The sequence below is a fragment of the Lonchura striata genome, chromosome 1 (genome assembly GCF_050655825.1).
Source record: "Lonchura striata isolate lonStrDom1 chromosome 1, ASM5065582v1, whole genome shotgun sequence".
NCBI lineage: Eukaryota > Metazoa > Chordata > Aves > Passeriformes > Estrildidae > Lonchura > Lonchura striata.
Genome location: NC_140703.1, coordinates 48,985,923 through 49,008,525, shown reverse-complemented (window position 1 = coordinate 49,008,525; position 22,603 = coordinate 48,985,923). Strand labels below are relative to the sequence as shown.

Genomic DNA, 22,603 nt, shown 5'->3' with positions numbered 1-22,603 from the left:
ACCTTTATATTTAAGATGTAAAATAATGAAAATAATGAAAAAAAATGCCTTGATACATTTTCAGTAATGTTTATAATAAATTTCTCACAACAATACCTGAAAAATTCCCAAAATGGAAGAAAATGAAGGTTGCTGGGCTCTCAGGCCCTGCAAAATTTTTGAATCCATCTGCATCAAAACTTGAACAGGTAAGGAAATGAATAGTTCCACAAACCCTTCTGAAAATGTAGAAACGAACTTATTGACTATTGCAATTCAATATTTGCCAGTTTTTGAGAATTACTAATGGCCACTGCTTTTCAGCCTGCTGGTACCCAGCCTTTACTGGTGCAAGGGGTGGTTAGTTCCCAGATGCAATACTTTTCCTCTGGTTAAAATGTGCCATAATTAACAGATAAGAAAATTTTTTTATATGTTTAATATCCATTCACTGGCCTGATTACAGCTGTCTTGAGTGTTGGTGGAGGAACTGGAGTAAATTAACAGATTGTCACTATTGAGGGATGTTACAAGTGGCCATTGTTTGCAGCAGCTCTAGCCTGTGTCTCCTTTGTCCTTCTCTGCTGAAGTCTCCTTTGGACATGTGGGGCTCTGCTCAGCCCAAGGGTTTCAGCTGCTGCCTTCCCATTGGAAAATTCAATCAGTAGAGCAACTCAGCAATATCTCAGAGACACACAGAGACATGGACACTCACAGAGATGGACATAAACAGGACTCACAGACAGCCATGTCCCATTCTCCCCTCAGGCTGGCAGAGGCAGAAAGCCACTAGTGCAGCACACAGCACTCCCTCTGTTCAAAAGCATATGCACATTCATAGATTCCCCCTGTACCAATGTGGCATTTCTGCCCACCTGGCATTCACCTTCTGGCCCAGCTTGGACATTACTTTTAATATTCATATCTATCTAAGAATCAGGAGAGTTTATAATTTTCTATCTTAATTGATCTTACCTATTTTTATATGTATTTAACAAAGCAATGTGGCATATAGACAGAATATTGGCCCTCATATAAAGGCTCAATGAGTACCAGTGTGTTCTAATATATACTACCTCAGAGTGGTTTTCATCTACAGGAGACCAAGATATAACTTCCTTTGTACATATCTTTAAATATCAGGGAGAAGAAAAATCATTATTTGTAAAAGCACACAGTAGGAAACAAGCCAGATCTCAAGTTTGGAGAATACTCTCGGGAATATGGTGTGATTCTTGGGGATGGTCCTGTTCAGGGCCAGGAGTTGGGTTCGATGGTGCTGTGGGTCCCTTCCAACTCAGCCTATTCTGTGATTCTGTAAAACAGGAAATCTTCCCCAGAGGATGTCCATGACAGAAGACACACAGGAGCATGACAGGACATGCCCATGAGGCCCAGGGTCTGAGTGTGAATGTTTACACAGGTACATCCAGCTGGGCGCCCTGATCAAGCCCGTGGCAATGGCTTCTGCAGCTATTCGGCTGTTGAAGTGGGAGAGAAGAAGCTGAGCAGTGGAGCTGCTCATTATCACAGCTTTAGCAACTGAAAGGGCTGTCAAACATTGCAACAAGCTGCCCAGGGAAATGGTCGAGTCACCATCCCTAATGCTATTTAAAAGATATGTACATGTTACACTTAAAGATAATATTTAGTGGTGGTGCAGTTTTAGGTGGTGGGTTAATGACTGAACTCCATGATCTTAGAGGTCTATTTCAACAGAAAATATTCTGTGAATCAATGTAGTCATTCCTGAAAAGAAAAAATAAAAACCAGCCATTTTTAATATAGGAAAGATAATTTATTTAAGGACAAATATTTTATGTTTGAGAAAAACAAAGTAAAATTTTATACAAGATTTATACAAAATTTATACAAAATATTATACAAGATTTTATTTACTTGACTTGAGTAAATTTAAATTGCTCTGTAGAGTATAAAATAACAACAAATGCCACATTTATATTTTAGTCAGTCCTGACCTGGTTTCCCAACTCTATTTGGGGTCTAAGACAATTTTACATAAGGACATGCAGCAGTGCAAAAACTGATGTTAATGTACTTACAGTCATATAGCAAAGTATACTTTGGAATTATTAGTTTCCAAATACACAATTTCCCTTGGCTGCAAGCTCAGCTTGTCCCTGCTGTGAGCAACTTCAATAGCAAAAAACTGTGTTCGTGGCTAGACTTACAATCCAAGATGCCACTTTTGGTTCACACAGGGGTATTTAATTCTAAATTAACTAGCATTAAAAAAGGAAAAAAAATCAGATTATAAGGGGAAATATTAATGAGTTTCCTTTTGTAACTAGCTAGACTTCTCTCTGGGGCTTCATATGACTAACACATGCTGACTGAAAATGGGTTTAAGCTGCAAGAGTTTTATAAAGTATTTTTCAAATTAAACCTGTTAATTTCAGGAGGGATAAATCCAAAGATTTGGTTTAGCCCACTAGAGATATACAAATACTATAGCTCTTTCTACTAAAGTGGTTTCCAACCAAGTTCTTTGTTTGTTCTGGCCAATGGAACTTGTATTGTACCATGACACTGTGGGTGCCATAAGAAATTTGATGCTGAAAATTTGTAAATTTGTAGGAGTGAAATTTTCCACACAGATCTGCTGTAAAGTGTAGTATGTGGAAGAACATTTATTTGTTTACTTATTTCTGTATAGGGAAATTGATCATATTAGAAACTTTACTGCAAGAGTTAGCTTTGTGCAGGCACATAAGAGAATAAAATAATGCCTAATCTAAGTCAGTTCAAAACTTGGGTGATCATTATAAATTGATTTCTTAATTTTTGGGGCCTATCTTTGTCTGTAGAATATTCATTCTGAATTATTCAGCATTAATAAAAATAACAAAATGAATAAAAATAACTGAAGAAAATAACAAAAATAACTGAAGAAAATTATAAGATAATTTGAAAACACCAGAAAAAAAAATATTGTAATATTTGTTAGAAAGCTACTAACTGTTTGATTTACTGAAATTATGTTTTTCAACAGGTGCCTGAATCAAAGACAAAAGAGGTTACAATTTGTTTAATCACTTAAATAATGTAGAGTGATATTTTTAAACTCAATTCCTTGAAACCAAACACAATAAGTCAATCTATTAAATGTTTATTAGTTTACTGAAAACTAATATGCACTTCTGAGGCTTCCAAAAATATTTGTCTTTGAGAGTATTTGATGCATTAGTGCTTTACAATAGGTGAGACATCTGTCCCACAAATTATTTCTAAATGAAGACTGAAACTCTGTGTTCAGCAAGACATAAGTAATTTATGTAATGATCTAATAAACTTTTATCCTACCTTGATAAAATTATAACAGAAAAAGCTTCCCTGCTGACATTAACAGATGTTACTGTAGATAGTTTTCCTAAAAGCAGACTGGAGGCAATCATCAAGGAGTAAAGTTCCATCTACCACAAGCAAAGATTTACTTTGCCCATCAAAGGTTGAAAAGAGATAGTGCTGTAAACAAGTTTCATTTAAAAGTCTCCATTATTCACAGTTTGCTGAAACTTTTCTTCATCCTGGTTATCCTCTGTCCTTAACAAAAAAAATTCTTTTTTTATATATTATTCCTGGAGAACTCGAATCCAGTAATTCAGTGATGTAGTCTCCTATGTTTCTCTATATACTTATATGTCTGTCATAATTTTCATCCTGGAGTCTAACCAGAATAAGCACATTGAAAACTGTTGGTTAAAAGATTTAAAATTTGAATTGATCCATCCTATGCATTTTTATCTACCTTTAATATTGGTTTCAGGAACAAAACAAACAAAAAAACAGCCAATATAGTTTGCCTATTTAGCAGACACTGGAAAATAATAAATGAGTCTACAATAACTCATTTGGCAGATTCTTTGACCAATGACTGGAACTAATGGGTTCAGTGTTGGAGTTACTCAGCAAGGGTTCCCTTCTATACATTTCAAGGTATAGCAAAGGAGCATTGACCTTGCCTCAAAAGTAATTGTAGACATCAGAGCAGAAATGTGTAAGTAAACATATTATTACTCAAGGGAACTGGAAGGACACTGGTGTGAGGACTGAGGACATTGCAGACAATATTTGCAAAGAAGGCCTTCAAAATTTCTTTTGCTTGTATATGGTATATATTTGATTGAACATGATACTTTTTGAAAGTGTCAGGCTGAAATTCTTGGTTTCTTATTCACAAAAAAGAGACTTATATTTGAACAGGACAGTACTTGCTCCACCTTTATGTCTAAAATAGGCTGGCTGCTGACAAAATTAGATGTTTGGGAAAACTGTTTTGCATAACAGTTTAAATTCTGGATGCTGTTTAGTCAGAGAATATAACTCAAACATGACTGTCTTGTAACAAGTATGACAGCAAAAAAAAAAAAGCTTGATGTTTTCAACAACTCTAAATTCAATTTCACAGGGCAGGAAAGGTTTTAAGAGCATGAACAATCTTTCTTTGTTGGAAGTTGTACAAATACAATGTGTATGAGCAGTTGACAAGGAGTAGAATTTTGTCAGCCGTTCCTCTATGGCAGTGAGAAAGACTTAGCAGAGAGGCTATATGGGTTATTTGGCCTTTGGCTTAGACTATGTGGTATGATGTTCTGCATTTAGTTTGTTTATTTGTTTGCTTTGGTTTTTGCTGTTGTTTATTTTGGTTTTATAAATATAATTTATTTATATTTTTTTTTCTGATTTTCAATGTGCCAAATCTACATTGTCTTTTGTTTATTCCTGACCACACCTCAAAGTCTTTCTAGAGGGTGGGTAATTCCAGAACTCAGTAATAGAATTTTTTTAGTGACTAGCAAGCCCAGGAAGCATTGATAAAGCCTAATGTAAACAACTACATCTGATCTGTGGAAAGATGTAGAAGTGTTTAGTCAATGGAGAAAAACATTTAAGGAAGTGATGCACAGCTAGCTATTGATAAGATGAGTAATACAATAAAGTGCCCTTTTTCTCCATTGTTTGGAAATAGAATATAGCAAGAAATGTTCAGAATATAAAGAGATCTAATTTAGACAAGAATCCAAGCCTTCATATCTCATACCTTAATTCAAAAACATATATTACAGGTACAAGTAAATAAAAGCTATAGGATAGATTATGACACAGTTAAAATGTATTATCAGTGTGGTACGGAATTTTCATATAAACTATATTATAAATTATTGAAAACATTAAAAGAAAACAAAAAAACTTAAGGCAAATTAAAAATACCTAAGGACAGGATTAAGTTGCCTAAGCATATGTGTCTGGTGCCATTTAAGATGTCTTGGAGTAAAAAATAAAACAGGTTTTATGTTTCTTGACAATTTAAGCAAATGAACTTTACTCTGAATGTTTATGTTCACACGGTGGGATTTTGCTCTAGAGATGAGGTTCAGCTTGCAAATTAAAACATTTCATTATGCCTCAGCTCTCATTTTACCCAATGGAGATATGGTCAATAGGACATGACATTAAATAGTCAATAGAGTCTGAACAACAGTACATCTTCATAAATTTGGAACTTAAATTCAGCAAGCTAAATAGCTTTCTAGATTTCATTGAATTTACTCACTAGGTCTACTAAATATGGATATCCTGAATGAGAAATTTGTCTTTTCCTGCCTCATTTGAATGCCTTCAATAATGTGGATTTTCTCAAATGTCTTTGAACACCCACAGCCCAAAAACTGAATCAAGTTTCTAAATTTCTCTGAGCTGTATCCCATTGGAAAATGTTATGGATACTCAAATAATCAAAGATATATAATTTTTAATTGTAATTAAACAACAACAGCAGAATGAATTTAATTAAAAAAATTTTTAAATAGAAGAAATCTACTGCTTTTTCCCCCCATGTGTTGTTTTAATATGTTTCTAATTGTGCTTGTTTTGTCTGGGGTAGATTTAACTTTCTTCATTGTACCTGCTCTGGGGCTATGTTTTGGATTTGTGTTGAACACAGGACTCATAATGTAGAGATTTTATTTTATTACTGAGAAGAACTTACACAGAGCTTTGCCTATTTCTACACTGGTGAAGAAGTTGGGGGTACCTGGGACATTAGGAGTAGACACAGTTGGGACAAGTGACCCAAGTTAACCAAAGGGATATTCCAGACCATATGACAACATGCTTGGTACATAAAAGGTGATGGCGGTGAGAAGGAGGAAGGGGAAGACATTTGGAGTGATGGTGTTTTTCTTCCCAAGACATCAGTACACGTGACAAGATCCTCCTCTCCTGGAGATGGCTGAACACCTGTCTGCCCATGGGAAGCAGTGAATTAATTCCTTGTTTTGCTCTCCTGGTGTGCGAGGCTTTTGCTTTTCTTATTAAAGTATCATTATCCCAACCCACAAGTTCTCTAGCTTCTACCCTTCCAATTCTATCCCTGATCATGCTGGTGGTAGTTGGTTTTTGGTTGGGGATTAAACCATGACACTAGCTAATATTAAAAAGAAATCCTAAACTTTAGTTATTTCTTCTCTTTAAATCCACCAAAAATAGAAATAGTTACTGGTATCAATGACAGTTTGACTTTGTATCTGAATATTAAGTGAAGGTCATATATATATGTTTATAAGTGAACATTAGTGACAGAAAAAATGGATTTTTGCACTTATGGTATTGGTATCTAAAATTACATATTATAAAGGAACATATCAGTCATATATATATGCAAATTAAGTAAAACTTAATTTTTTACGGTGATATACAGACAACCTAAACAGCAAGTAATTAGAGGCATATAAATAGGTTTTGAGTTTAAAAGAGACACCTTTTATTTTGCCATATACTTTTCATATTCTCTTATGATTTTGTGTATATATATATATTGTAATAAAGGTGTAAAACCATATATGTGTTCATCTGATTTGACAGCATGTTAAGAATGCCACTCTTCTCACAAAATAAAACTAATGCCACTGCTTATATGAATACTTTTCCTTTTAAATTTGTCCTACCATATGTATGTTGCATGTTTGGAAGAGGAACATAAGGTACACAAGTAATAATTCTGTTGTGTTTGGAGAAAAATTATTGTATTTGAGTACCACTTAGTCCTGAGAAAATAATCATGTTCCTTTAGGACAATGGACATGAAAAAATCCAAGTCCTTTATTCGTAATATCACTTTTCTTTTTTCCTAAAATATTTGTCTGCCTCTCAAGATGCTTAGAAATTTGCTTAATCACAAAGGCTACTTCCAAAAGTGTTGAGCTCTCATTAAAATTCCATATCTGAATTGTGGGAGAAAAAGATGAGTCTGTATATGGAAGGCAGTTCTTTTAATTTCTTCAGCTTGACTGTTCTGTCAGTCATCCTGAACATCTTGGTTTCAATGTAAGACATGAAAAAATGTATAGTATAGGCATGAGTGTCCATATTTTTAACAAATTGAAAGCTAAAAATGTAAATGTAGCATATGTAGCTAAAATCAACCATAGCTTTCAAATGGAAAAAAGCAGAAAGAAAGAACAGGGAAAGAACAGGGTCCTACACTGGCTCGTAAGTAGACAGACATCTGTAGCAATTCAAATATGTCTAGTTGTCTAGTTTAAATTACTAAGACAGAATCCTTAGAATTTGCACAGATAGTTATACCTCTTAAATTTAAAAGGACTTGAATCTGAAGGTTGTTTCTTACTGGTTTTGAATAAATCTAATTGTGCTACCTGCATGGAATTGGTCCTAAATGCATAGAGGTATTCTGGTGTAGCTTTTTTTGGTTTATTTTTTTTAGTATCCTTACTAATATTACATCAAGTTTTTAGAGCCTCAGATGTCTGTAATCTAAATATTAGTTTAATGTATAAATACAGAAATCCTTTTATTTAGTAAGCGACATTAACGACTGGCTTAAGCATTGGTAACTCTTTATAAGGGCTGTAGCATTTACAGAGTTATTTTTATTTCTTATAATTTGCTACTCCATTTCTCCAGTGTAGCAGATTGCATCAAATCTTTAGGTCTTGATTTTCACTCAGTTTAAATTAGAAAAAGTGAATAAACAATTATAGGGGATGGGAAGGGCATAGCATGAAAAGATATAAAAAATTAGTATAAACCTTTCCAAAAAGACTATAAAGTTGCTGACAAGCAGAATATGAAATGTGGATTAAATGGGCCAGACTACTTGTTCTTTAGTGACCTCTGAAAAAATTAAATGTGCAGCAAAGTCAGAAATTAAATAGATCTTTGTCTACTGTCCAAATGGACACTCTTATTGATTCTGCTTAGATATTTTTGTTTAATGTTCCAGTTATCTCCCTTTGCAGCTACATAAGAAAGATATAAGCTATTTCTACAGTTCTAAATGCATCCACCCAAGGGAATAATTGCTGGCTCCAAAGTGGTGCAGATTGCATCTATATACCCTGTTTAAGGCTAGATCTCCACAGAGCAGTTATGCCATGGCCAAACAGCATTGCACTTCGTCCTCAGCCATTTTGGGCTGCCACAGGATACCAGAACAGTTTAATAGATGGAGGAGTTTTTTTTGGTTGTTTGGTTGGTTGTTTTTGATGAAGTTGTTTGTTTGGGTTTTATTTAATTTTGTTTATTTGTTTCTGTTTTGCTTTGTCAGGGAAGAGAGAGGTGGGGACACTGATTTTAGTTTATACTATCTGATATAATGTGGCAGCTTTACTGGCACTTGAGGCAGGTATATATATTACAAGATGAAAATAAAAGTAGATGTTTCATGCTCAGTAATGTTTCATTTGAATGTCTGGAGACATCTGAGAATGAAACACATGCAGGAGAACCTTTCAGGACAGGGCAATATGAACAAATAAACCTGGTTTAAGGTTGTATATCTTACCTTTTATATATAAATTCCTGAAGAGATATGTTACAACAGCACATGAAAAGAGCTTCCTTTTTCTAGCCTTATACCTGGAACTTAATATATATATAACAATCAATTGCTTAATTAATTATAATTTATGATTTCTGGTGGCCAAGGCCCTGTGTTGAGACAGAGAAGGGGCTAGGTGATTGGTTTAAATAATTTCTATTATAGTATTGTCAAAAACCTTCTGACTTCCATTTGTTCCACATAATTAACTGATCTTTAGCTGATTCTTCCATTTATTTTGTCAGCAGATTTAGGCTTAGATAATAAATTTCTTCCTTTAATTTAGTTGAGATGCATTTTATCTGTTCCAAATTTTGGCCACTAAAAGTTCAGTGCATATGCTTAAGCAAGTTAAATTAGTCTCACATTGTAGACAGAAATGAGTGTGTTCATCATTTGACCTAGTTAGCTAGTCACATGAAGGTGTCTTTCTAGATGTGCAATTTTACTAACATTGATTACCTTACACAGGATTAGATATTTTAGATCTCTAAAGACAGTATGGCAAGGCATTAGACATTTATCTATTTGTTTATTCATTTGTTTGCTGTGTTGCATGTTAAAACCAGGTTGTTTACATTCTGCAGAAGAGATATATGAATAATTTAACATTTTAAAAGAAAGCATAGAAACTTGTTATTTATAAAAGGATTACATTATATGTATTTTTTTTTCTTTTACTCCTTTTGGATGGTTTCTGTGGCCTCCTGGTCCTTGGAGACATTCTTTCTACCTCTCCTTTTTTTCTTAAACTGTTTTAACTGAATTCAAATACGATCAAGTTGGCTTTCTCCACCATAATGCTTTGGAGGCAATTTCCTCTTCATTTTAAATTTGTCACCAGGGAAACCTTTTTCTTTCTCTCAGCCAAACAGATGGTTTATATTTTCATTTTTTATTTTTTCAGTGTTTCCACTAAAACGGTCAAGATCATCCTTGGAAAAATGAAGTTCTGAATCTTCTTCCACTATCTAAAAATAAAAGCATATAAATTTTTAACATCCTACAGGTTGTTTCTTTTTCTTCTCAAATAAAACTACTCATAGATGACTTTGGCCCTTGTCATTGTAATACCTGAAATTCTACAAGCTACTAATGAGATTGTCCTCTGACCTTGCATGTGAAAATTCTTGGACAGCCTTGAAAGGAAAGAGTAGATTTTGGTCTGATTAAAATTAAACCTTATCTTGAATTCAGGGAAGAAAGCACAAGGTAGATTAAAATACTTTCTCCAAATTTCACTGAAGGTTTAGTCATATAAGCCAATAATAATAGTCTAACAATTTATAGCAGCACATAGAAATATGAATGTGTACAGATGTCCCATTTCACTTGTAGTACCTGTTGATTTACTTCTAAAGTGAAATACTAGATGCCTATACAAAATTGCAGCATTTTGCATTTAAGATAAACATACAAGAATATGCATGTGTACTGACAGTTACATGTCTACCAATGTTCTGTAATTTTTTTTGCTGTTCAAAACTGAGTTTTAGTATTATCATCCTTTTCTCTATCAATTGAAGAGCAATATTAGTATCAGAATTTGTTATTAGTCTACCACATAGAACAATAGGAAATAATATCAAATTGTTCCAGGAGAGGTTTAGAATGGATGTTAAGAAAAATTTCTTCACTGAAAGGGTTGTCAAACATTGAAACTAGCTGCCAGGGGAAATGGTTGAGTTTCCATTCCTAGAGGTGCCATGAGTACATGTGGCACTTAGGGACATGGTTTAGTGGTGGACTTGGCATTGCTGGGTTGGACTTCATGAACTTACAGGTTCATACCAACCTAAATGATTCTGTGATCCTACAATTCCACTCATCTGGTTAATCAGACTGAATTTTAGGAATTTGTGTCTTCTCATCACATGCATTCCAGTCACTGTTCCAAGCAAGACTAGGGATTCACAGGAGTATCAGCTTTTGCTTAAGAGTTTCAGACTTGTTCCAGGTGGACAACTGTAGGTCCTCTAAATTTTATTTTCTGTGTATTGTGTATTCCACCAAAATGTCTCTAACTGAACTAGATTGTTCTTACAGAAGGTTCCTTCTTACTGCAGGTTTCTGTTCCTGAAGTTCCTGAGCTACTATCTTGACATTCAGGCACTCAATGTCTTGCAAATCTGCTGAAGTGTACTATTCTTCAGTGTATAGGTCTGACTTGGTAAATGCATAAAAGAACTTTGCTTCTGGATTTGTAATTACATGAGCTGGAATCCAGTGCTGGAGATTATTTGCTCACTGACCCCAGTCCATTAAGCTCTTTCAGTGTTGTTTCCTCCTCAATTATGGCATTTTCCATTTTCATGCTCTTATTTCCATCAGCCCCTTGACTTCGCCTCCATGAACTACATCATTTGTAGTTACTGAAATCTGTGTCAAGGGTTTTTTTTGGCAGTATCTAAACTAACTTTAATCTTTGCCCCTATACTTGCTGAATTACCACACCACTTCCTCTTTCTTTGTTCTCTTTTTTATTTTTGTGGCTAAAAAATCTTTTTACTGTTTGTTTTAATTTCCTCTGCAAGGTCCAGCTCAGCTTGATAGTTGGCAAGTCTTACTTTTCTCCTACATATTCTGACCTTCAAGACATATCTTTCTATTTAGTCAGTCTGTTCTTGCTGTTCCACATAAACTCCCAATTTACTCCAGTAAATACTTTTTTTTTTTTTTTTTGCACTGATGTGATCAAGGTCAAAAATGGGTAAATGGATATCTATTTTCAGCAATACAGCATTGGCCCACATCTCAACAGCTGCAGAGAAACATCACAAAGAAGACTTTATTCACTCCTTGGTTACTAAATGATTCTCAGCATGAATGAATAGTTATCTAGTTAGGTCTTGTATATTTTCCTCTCAAACATTTTCTCTCTACTTGTAGTACATGTATTGGCTTTCAAACTGTGATTTAAAGTAGCTCCAAGATTCTTTTTCAGACAAGCTTTTAAACCTTACAAATCCTCTCAACTGTCACTGATTTCCTGATTTTTTCAATAATTTTGTTACTAAAATAGAAAGTGTTAAAAAATATATTTGCTTTTATTTTTTTTTCATAGTATAACTTTACCATAATCTGATTATCATCCCTTAATTCAAGATATTTTTTCTTTTTCCAGTTGTATATGAGTTTTTATTATGTCCTGGTCATGAAGATATTATTGTTTCTGATGGTTATGTTGTGTAAAAATACTGGCATCGCACAATTTTTGTTGGAATATGGTCTTCAATCAATATGTATGGTATAGCAACATTGTATTAATCTTGATACTATATATTTGAGTACCAGAGTATATACTATACTCTAATTATTAAGAACTTAATTCAAATATGACCCCAGTTTTTCCAAATAAATTAAGAAACCTCTTTCTAGAACTTCTTAGTAACTTTTCTGAAGTATTTCTACTCTGTTGTCAAGATTTCCTCTTCCCTCCATCTTTTTATTATTAAGAGAAAAGATAAAAACTTTCCATGTTGTTTACTTCTCTAATAAATCCTTCACAAGATTGTTGACTGGATAACCTCTCTGAGAATTTATTCACACGTTCCTTACTTTGTTCCATCAGCATGATTTTTATTGCTTCTATCTTTGAAAAATCTATCTTTGAGAAAGCTACCTCCCCAAAGAGATAATGCACAACAAGTACACAACGCTCACTTGTCCTGCAGGTCCTCTTGCCCTTCCTACTCATCCCTTTCTTATAATGGAGAAATCCTTGGCATCCTTGTTCTTCCAGTAAGCCATGTACATTGATTTCTTCTGCAAAGACTTAAAACCAATTAATCTAGAATCCAGGTCATATTCCATTTGTGATCTTGCATTTTAGAATTCTTGAACATTCACTTTTCAGAAATTTATTTGTGTAAGATATGAATTATTTTTTTCCAGCTCTTACAGATCTGTTGTTTACTTAATAAACAGAAGGGCATGAAAAGAAATCACTCTAAACCCCAAAACAGTAGTATTTTTATTCCTTCCTCTTCCTGCCTTCTCCTTTCAAATTCAGAATCATACTCTCTGTACTAATTAAAATCAAGAAATGATGCTACAAAAACTTTAGTAAACTAAGAATTTAAGCTCTGCAGCAGAACATAACCTTGAAGTAGCCTCTCAAAGTCCTATTCTTATTCAAAGTGGGTTTTTTTTTGTCATAAAATATTGAAAAAGAAGAGGGAATAAATCTTAGACTCTATACCTAATTTAACAAGTTATATGTTGAATAGTCTTTACTCAGCAGAAATGCTGTGACAGAGACATTATTTAGTGATTTATCTAATGGCTTAAAAATCCTGCTAAAAGAGCTCATATCGAAGGTGATGAATGAAAATATTCAAAATGTCATCTTTAAAGTGAGCCCTGTTGTTTGTGTCTTTCCTAATCAGAGGATTAGTATGATGTAAATAGATACATTTTTTTCAGTGAATGAACTGTCTGCAAACTCATTTATGGAGCCCTTTAGTAAATTTCAAAACGTGATTTATATTTAAAGAGACATTAAAAATATTCTTCAGTTCCAATTCCTTTGCTGTTTTTAGTTCTACAAATGACATCTGGGATGGTTTTGTATATCCTCATTTTAAAACTGAAATTCTTTGACTATTTTGTAGCACTTACTTGCAGCAAAGAATTCTTTGCATCTCTTCCTGTGAGCAGAGAGCATGAGCAGATGGTGTCCACTCAGCCTTGCTGTGAGTATTTAGTTACCCCATTAGGGACAGGTAGGTCAGAACAGATCAAGTGCACTGTGAACCACACTGATCTTGAGTATAACTGCATATAGGAACTGTACAGAAAACCTTACTTTCCTGTGTAATGTCAGGACTTGGGAAAAGTTGCTGAGGTTTTTTGTCATCCTTTTTTTCATTCCAGTAGATCCCCTGGGATACTTTACTGTGTCACATAAGAACACTACAGTTTGGCCTTGGGTGAGTCTTAGATTTATGCCTAAAAATGTTTTATACACACACTCATGCATCTGCATGTCTGATATATGCTTATATAAAGACTTATGGTAAAATTATTGCTATGATTAAATTTCTAGGAAAACTGCTACTATGCTACAAAATTTTTTTTTAAACAACTCCTGTTTATGTGCATGCGGCATCAACATAGAAATAATAGAAGAAAAAAGTCTTAAAGAATGAAGAATGAGAGGACAGAGCTGATACATGCATACATACATACATACATACATTTTTATATATATATATATATATATATATATATATATATATATATATACATATATATATATATATATATATATATATATATACACATATATATACAAGCTGATGGAGAAGTGTAAAATTGAAGACACCAGAAATTGTTTTGGAAATTTCTAAAATTTAAATTCCTACCTTAGTAATTTTTAATTTGAATGGACTATCTATAAATGCATTATTTAACATAAAAAAGCAAGTAAAAAACAACAGCCAAGTAAATTTTAATGTATTGCTACATCCTTGCAAACAATCCAGAATCTTGTACATTTACATCTGTCCACAAGGATTAGGTGAAAACACTTTATTAAACCATGGTTAAGGTTATGTTATTCAAAAGTTAGAATTATGTTTGCATGAAAAGTGTTCAATGATTCTTTATGCTCATATTGCCAAGAACCACTCAAAATGGTCTTTTTTGCAAATAACTTACAGTTAGCCACATCAAAATTGGCAGGATTAAGCTAAATTATCTTTTGATATCTAAAGTCTTATACTTCCAAAGTAATTCACTGGCAGTGACAAGAAGTTAATGTCCAGGAAATTCACATGCATTCCCAGTGGCAGAAAATCTTCAGGGCAGTGAGCATGGGAAATAAAGAATTCTTATTTGTGTTTCTTCCAATTTCTTGCCATGTTTCCTCATCCCAGCCAGAATTGCACTGCTAAAGATTCCACAGTGGCCAGTGAAAGGATGAATGGAATTTAGTTCTCTTTTGTGAGCTGTGTGGGGAAAGGGAAAGAACACAGTAAAGCTTTTATTGACCCAACTCCAAATCCAGTGTGTCTAACTAGGAAATTGTTCATTCAGATGGAAGCCAAAAAAGTGTCTATGCCTCAATGCGGCTGAGACAGCAAAATCAATTCAGAAAACAACAGATCTGTTTAGTAAGGATTCAAAGGAAGAAAGTGTACCTAAATCAATAAATAATATACACAAAAAGGCATTTATATGGCATTATATTTTATTAAAGTGTCGAAAAATAAAAAAATCCATCAGCTTCTACCAACACTAGCTTTTCACAGGCCAAAAGGCTGAAGTGATTTTAAAAATTAAAAAAAGCTACCTTAAAAGGCTGAAAGACACATGAATTTGCTGACTGCTTTCCATGTAAAAATTATTTTGCCATGATTTCTGTCTTGCTTACATTGTAAAGAACACTTATAAAGCCACAAAATATCATCCTTTCATATCATCCTTCTAATCACAACCCTGGGACTTTTGCTGCATACTGCATTACAGCTCAAGAGCAAAGCACAAGGGTGATGATGAGTTCTATGTTTGGCTGCATAACTGGTCTTTTAAAATCAACACTGTACCTAAATATGCTTCTAGTCCAAACTTTTTCTCATGAAACATAAGTATTCTTAAACATGGAGTCTTAAATTACTCTGTGTACATTTAATTTAGTCAACAATTTATCTATCTTTCCCCTGAGTAATAAAGCAAACTCAAGGTGAAATGATACCTTTTTAAAGTATTTGAGTTGAGGGGATGGGGTCCAAGTCCTAAAGAGGTATAAAGTCTCCCATTTTTCATGCTTGGTATTATCTGGTTGTGGAGAATTGTAATGCAATTATTTTCACATATTTCAATACTAATTTGTGTAGCAGAGCATGAACTTCACATACATAGCCCTCATTTCGCATGTAATTGCAAAATACTTTATCAGTAATGTGTAAGCCATGATTCATATGTTCAGAAGAAGCATGAAATAGCCCTTTTCAATTAAAAAAAAGGAAAGGGTAGAACAATGAACTTTGTTCATTTTATTCTCTTACAGCTGGGTCAACATCCTTATCTTCTCATATGCCTTATCTGTGCTCCTCTACTCCTCCTCATCTGTGGCAGAGATGATCTTTGGAATTTCCACATCTTCCCACACAGTTGTTTGTTCCCAGGACTCCACCTTTTCCTGCACTCTTTCCAATTTTATAATCATAAATAACCTCCTGTTTCTCTGATGCTTCCTTGTGGAGGTGGTGGACTTTTTGATTAATATTGGACTGAACATTAAGTTGTTTTGAAAGCAAGAAGAGGAGATTGTGGAAAACAGGAAAACTTAATGAAACACATGGCAGTAGTTCTAACAATCTATTTAAAATACCTAGTGTGATAGACTCTGCAGACACTCAGCAGTGACTGCAGAGTAGATAATTTTGAGAGTCATCATGCAACACATACAGCACCACCAGGTGATCAGGCCCATCCAGCATTGGTTTAGGAAAGGCAGATCCTGCTTGACCAACCCAATCTACTTTTCTGACCAGATGACCTGCCTAGTGGATGTGGGAAAGGCTGTGGATATTATCTATCTGGACTTCAGCTGAGACTTTGACACTGTCTCCCACATCATTCTCCTGGAAAATCTGGTAGCCCACGGCTTGGACAGGAGCACTCTTTGCTGGATTCAGAACTGGCTGGATGGCTGGGTCCAGAGAGTGCTAGTGAAAGGTGTTGCATCCATCTGGGGCCAGTCACCAGCGGGGTTCCCTAAAGGTATGGATAAGGAAATTGAGTGCACCTTCAGTAAGTTTCCAGACAACATCAAGTTGTGTGGGAGTGTTGATCTACTAGAGGATAGGAAGGCTCTGTAGAGGAATCTGCATGAGCTGGATGCATGGGTCAAGGTTAATGGTATGAGGTTTAATAAGGTGAAATGCACTGCACTGGGGTCACAATAGCATCTGCACTGCTAGAGGCTTAGGGAAGAGTGTCTGGAAACTGCCTGTCAGAAAAGGACCTGGGGGTAGTTGACAGTGGCTGTGATGTGCCCGGATGGCCAAAAAGGCCAACAGCATGCTGGCCTGTATCAGGATTAGTGTGGCCAACAGGATCAGGGAAGTGATTGTCCCTCTATACTCAGCACTGGAGAGGTTACACTTCGAGTACTTTCTCCAGTTCCCAGTCCCCCAGCTCACGAAAGCTGCTGGAGTGAGTCCAGAGAAGAGCGACAAACTGGTGAAGAGTCTGCAGCACAAATCCCATGAGGAGAGGCTGAGGGAGCTGAGGATGTTCAGCCAGAGGAAAGAAGGCTTGGAGGGGAACTTGAACACTTTCTACAGCTATCTGAAAGGAGGGTGTCATAAGGAGCCACTTCTCCCAGGCAGCTAGTGACAGGACAATAGGAAATGGCTTCAAGCTGCGCCAGGAAAATTTCAGGCTGAGCATCACGAAGAATTTCTTCACTGGAAGGGTCATTAAACTTTGGAAAATACTGCCCAGGAAAGTAGTGGAGTTGCCGTCTCTGGAAGTCTTCAAGAAATGATAGTATGTGGAACTTAGTGTTGTAGTTTAGTTGGCATGGTAGTTTAGCTAGCGTGATCTTGGAGATCTTTTCCAACCTTTATGAATCTATGATTCTGTGACAGAGATCTTAGTTTTGAGAATGTATTAATGCTGGATGATTCATACATATACTTCTTCTACTTCCAGCATTACACTTTTGTAGCAATCACAGTGCTAGAATGCCTTACTGGTGGAAGAACAATGCACAGAATTCCATGATGTCAGAAGTCTAATTGATTACTTTATTATACTAAAACTATATTATGCTATATTGCAGTAATAAGAACTATATCACTACTAAGAAAAATCCATGACTCTGCTCAGTCCTAACACAGCTGTGACCTAATTGGTCAATCATTCCAAAACACCATCACCAGAATCCAATCAAGCAATCACCTTTGGTAAACAATCTCCATAACATATTCCACATGTGCACAACAATGAGCAGCAACAACCGAGATAAGAATTGTTTTGCTCATTCTTTTCTCTGCTTCTCTTCCAACTTCTCTCAGGAAAAATCCTGAGAAAGCTAAGTCTCTCTCTGTTCAGAGGATATGTAAATACCACAACCCTTTAATTTAAATAACCTTTTTTCCTCACGGATATTTATTCACCAGTGGTTTTATGCAGGGTAATAATATCTCTACCCAACTTTTGTTCTGCTAGACCAAAAAAACCTGTGTTATTGTTATCTAGTCTTGGACAAAAGGCTTCCCTCATCATGCCGTCTGTCCTTCTTTGAACATCTGATTTGAAATCATCTTCTTTTAGGCAGGTGAATGAAACTATACAGCAGTGTCCTTCCAGGCTCTTGGCACTTATGCTTCTCTGTCTTCACAGGAAATTGTTTATTAATACAGCCCACAACCACATCTATTTCATCTGCAGCAAATGCACAACAGTAGTACACAGACACAAGCTTCAGTTACCTGCTGATCAGAAATCTGATTTCTGCTGAGTTCACATATCAGCAATAATTGTCTCAGTGGATCACTCATTTTTGAAATGGATCTGTCCCTGGGAGGAAAACTGTTTTCAAGAGAACAATAGCCCTATACAATTCTTTTGAATAAGAAACAACATTATCCAGTGAAACTTTGAGTGTTTAGCAGGAAGCACAGAGCAATAAGAGAGAACAAGATTTTTTGTAGTTTCATTACAATGACAAATCAAACCTAGCCATGAAGCTGAAATTCTGCAATGCGTTGACTAAAAAAATCCAACTCAAATGAATTGTATTTATCCAGATATGCAAGGCAGGACCTCAGTTTTACCATAACTGAAAATGAAGTTAGACAGTATCTAAGATACTCTCCAAGATACTAAGAAATACAATAGGATAAAAAATTTAGTGAAGGATTGGGATGAGATGGGAAGGGAAGGGAAGGGAAGGGAAGGGAAGGGAAGGGAAGGGAAGGGTCCATGGCAAAAAATATATGCTTATAACATATTTCAGGGGACTTTAATTCACATTAGTCTCTGAAATAACTGATGTCCTCATAGTTGTTGATTTCCCCATTATATGATTTAAACTTTATTTCCATTCAGTAATTTCTCCTTCAGTACTTAGATGTTTTACCAACCTTGTGCCATCACTATTCTGTCAATTTATTTTTTCAGAATAATACATTAGGTATATGCTCAAACCTCCAGCTTTCTCTTAGTATAAAAGGATTTTCAAATGCCTCATAGTTTGCATGACAGAGGGAACTCTGTGTCTCATGTCTCTCCCCTGATCATTAATAGTTCTTTCCTCTTTTTCTGGACTGTGCTGTTTACATTATGTTCCTCTAGATTTTGCATCTTACAGTTTGACAGAGAAGAAAGCAAAACCTCTGTTAGAGGAATATATTTCTGTAAAAATTGTTATATATTTTGTATAAGAGAAGTATTTGTAATTCAGATTATGGTAAGAGGTGAAAAACTTTGTACACCAAAGAATGGTGTTCACATCTAGTATCATAGCTGGTGTCACAGTGTGTAACACTTTTTAGCTCCCTAGGCATGCTTAAATTTACCAAACTACCTATAAATATAATCCATGATCTTATTTTAGGTTTTTCTCTCCTCTATTTGTATCAGTCTCTATTTGCACTTAGACACACCTAGTAGAAAAAATTGGTGGATAAATTGAAATGCTATAGTGAGTGAGACAAACTTTCTTCTCTAGCTGGACACAGTTCCTCCCCATTTTCACAGTGTTGGATAGTTGTGAATTAGTATACAAGCTGCTCTATCTGTGTTTTTTGTAAGCTATGCTACTGTAACCTCTATTGTCTGACATCCTCCATCTCTGATTTCCCAGCTGCACAAAGATATTTTGGCTGCCTTATATTTGTGTCATACATCTAGATGGATGAGAACATTAGAGACTAAAGAACAGATCTCAAATCCTGCACATCACTTAGACCACTTCCTTGATTTTCATCACTTACTCTAATACAAGGCACATGTATTTTCATTTTCATCCTTCTGAATATGTTTTCAGATTCCTTTCTCCCCTCTCCTGTCAATTCCTTTCAATTGGTCATTTAAGGAACTGGTTTACACTGCTGTTTCTCTCAGCCATCATTGCTCTTTTTTTGACCCATATGACTGAGAGAAAGCAAAAGTGTTTTGTGATCATATATACCAAAGGTGGACCATAAAAAAAAAGGCTGGAATGTTATCTTATTATGTAAACTTGCTCAAGCAGTACTTTCTTCCACTAATAATGATGGGGTTCATGTTATATAAGCAAGGAAAATAATGTTTTAAACTTCATAAGACTTCAGCTTTATGATACATTAACTGTATTAGATTTTAATAAGAACTTTGCTAATAAATAAATAACTAGGACATTTGGACACAAACATGTTTTTTATTATGTGAAATGTCATCAATTACAATTTGGGATTAGTTTTCACGTTTGGGGGGGTTGTTCCTTTTATTTATTTATTTCCTTATTTTATTAAGGGGGGCTTTTAAAATACTTCTGCTAAGGGAAATAAACTTGATGTTTGTCAATTCATGGCATAATGATATGAGCTTAAGCTGTACTGAATAACTGTTTTAGAATGCCTGAATTCAGTTGAACACTGTCTTTACAGTGAGTTTGGTATAATTATTTAATTAATGGAAATGAACTATTGCTGCACTGAAGGGTTTGAATAGGTGTTGAAGAACACTGGGGGTTAGTCCCATGGCTTGGCTGCAACTCAGGGTAATTCACATATTTGAATAATGACATGGTGAATTTTCATTGCTTGTCTCTCTTTTCCTTTTTTCAGCTTTGTAACATGATGGAACCAAAGAAATCTCTTCTACCAGACAGTAAGAACCTAGGTTGCTGGCACAACATGTCAATGGCATAAAACCCCTTAAAATAAAGGTGGCTCATTTCCAAGTAAACTTTTTTGGTATTTGGGTTTTTTCCTATGTTTTCATAGAAAGGACTGGCAAAAATGGCTTGTGGGAGGTTTTGTAATCAATAAACCTGTTGTTTGTAGAGGGATTATGAATCAGAAATTAATGCTAAGCAGGTGAGAAATGCACACCAGCATTTCTTAATTCTAAAAATATGAAAATCTCTAGAAGAAGTACATAAAAGTGTTAAAGGCCCTATTTAAAAAGCAACTGCTTACCTAAGAATTGGTTGCTAGGATTGTCACAAAGTTGTTTCCAAATCTGCTTTGCTGAAATGCTAACTGGGTGAAAAACATGTTCTTAATGTTAAATGGACTGCATAGGATTAAGCTGCACACTTTCCATTGAATCAAATGAGGCCTGTGTAGTTAAATTTGAATTCAGTCCTTTGGAAACACTCATTGTGCATCACAAATACACCAATGTTTCAAGTACACAAGAAGAAAAAGCCCTGCTTTTAAGTAACAAAGGTGTGACTCAGCAAAAACAAAACAAAAATGTCCCCTAAAATCCCCCCAAACAAAACAAACCCCAAAAAACCCTCCCCAAAACAAACAAAATACAACCCCACCTCAAACTCCCAGAAACCGTCTAATTCCAGTAACTCTGTAGTACCTCAAATCTGTGACCTCCTCTTGCATAACAAAAGTGTATTAACAGTAATGATGCTATGCTAACTGGTGCTTGAAGACAATAAAGCCCATCATGTTGAGGTGTTGGCCATCTTTCATTGTATTAAAATTAATCTACTAGAGATGTTGTGAAGTTGTTAGAGATGTAGATCTTTCTTGGATTGCAACAAAACACATCAGTGACTTTTCTGGGTCTGATAAAGATCCAAGACTGTATTTTAGGATGTATCCTATCTAATTTAAATGCCTATCACTTTGTTCAGTGTTGGAAGCAGAAGGAAATGCCAGGAGAATATGTTCACTTGGGGGCTGTTTGCTGAGTGACTTTCATCCAAACCTCCACATGCTATGTGGAAAAGGGCACTGGGGATTGCCTTTTAGTTTAAAATTCAGGGTTAGAGCCCTAGGCAGAAGAGCTGGAGCTGGGATTAAAGACAACTAAACTCAGCATCAAGCAAGGCAGGAATCCTCACTGTGGTCACATACACACTCCAACAGACAGAGTAATCAAGGTCATTAATGGAGGCAAAAAAAAAAAAAAAAAGAAAAACAACAACTCTGTCAAAAAGTCAGTCTTTTTCCCCTTTGGAGACAGAGACCATTTAATCTACATGAAAAGAAGGCCCCACCATTGTGTGTCTGTAAAGAGAAATGGATTAGACAAAACAGAGGTGATTGTGCAATAAACTGGAGTATGTTAGTATGGAGTCTGTGGGATTCCACTGATCAGGTTATGTGATTCTGTTGCTCACAAACATCACAGGTTCCAGCTTCATTGGCTGCTGTGCAGGACGGAAGCTCTGGTGTCCTGGAACACACCAAGGGAATATGCCACTGCCATATAATGTCAATTTACTGGGATCCTTAACTCTGGTACAAGATAGGCAAGCGTTTTAAGTCTGCAAAGATACCTGCCAAGGAAGTAGGAACAACTGGATGTGCAAACACAGGAGATCAGCTGAAGTGCATGTTGGACCCCTGCCTGTGTGTTATGAGTCCCATCCACAGGGAACCATCATCGTATGGAAAAGATTTTTACTTATAACCGCTCAGCAAATTTCAACAGACAAGTACTCCATGCTAACATTTCTAGACCCAGTTCTAAGTGGAAGAAATTCTTCACATTGTCTGGGGATTTAAATTTGATAGCCTGTTTCTTGAGCTGTCTCTAGTGAGTTTTTGTATTGGATATGTGCTCACTGATTCA

The 22,603-nt window shown here is 35.3% G+C and overlaps 1 protein-coding gene across 4 annotated transcripts in view; it reads left to right on the top strand.

Moving 5' to 3' along the window:
• LOC144248887 (uncharacterized) overlaps positions 1-21,949 on the top strand; it is a 32,503-nt gene extending 10,554 nt beyond the window's left edge. For 2 of the 4 annotated variants that reach the window (XM_085576340.1, XM_085576319.1), the window contains exons 2-4: positions 13,456-13,536; positions 13,721-13,773; positions 20,629-21,949. In XM_085576340.1, the coding sequence (XP_085432466.1) occupies positions 13,456-13,536; positions 13,721-13,773; positions 20,629-20,712 (218 nt within the window). In that variant the 3' untranslated portion in view covers positions 20,713-21,949. Of the gene's footprint in view, positions 1-13,455; positions 13,537-13,717; positions 13,774-20,628 lie in introns of all 4 variants that reach the window. The other 2 variants (XM_077790867.2, XM_077790866.2) reach the window with 1 other exon arrangement.
• Positions 21,950-22,603: the final 654 nt, after the last annotated feature.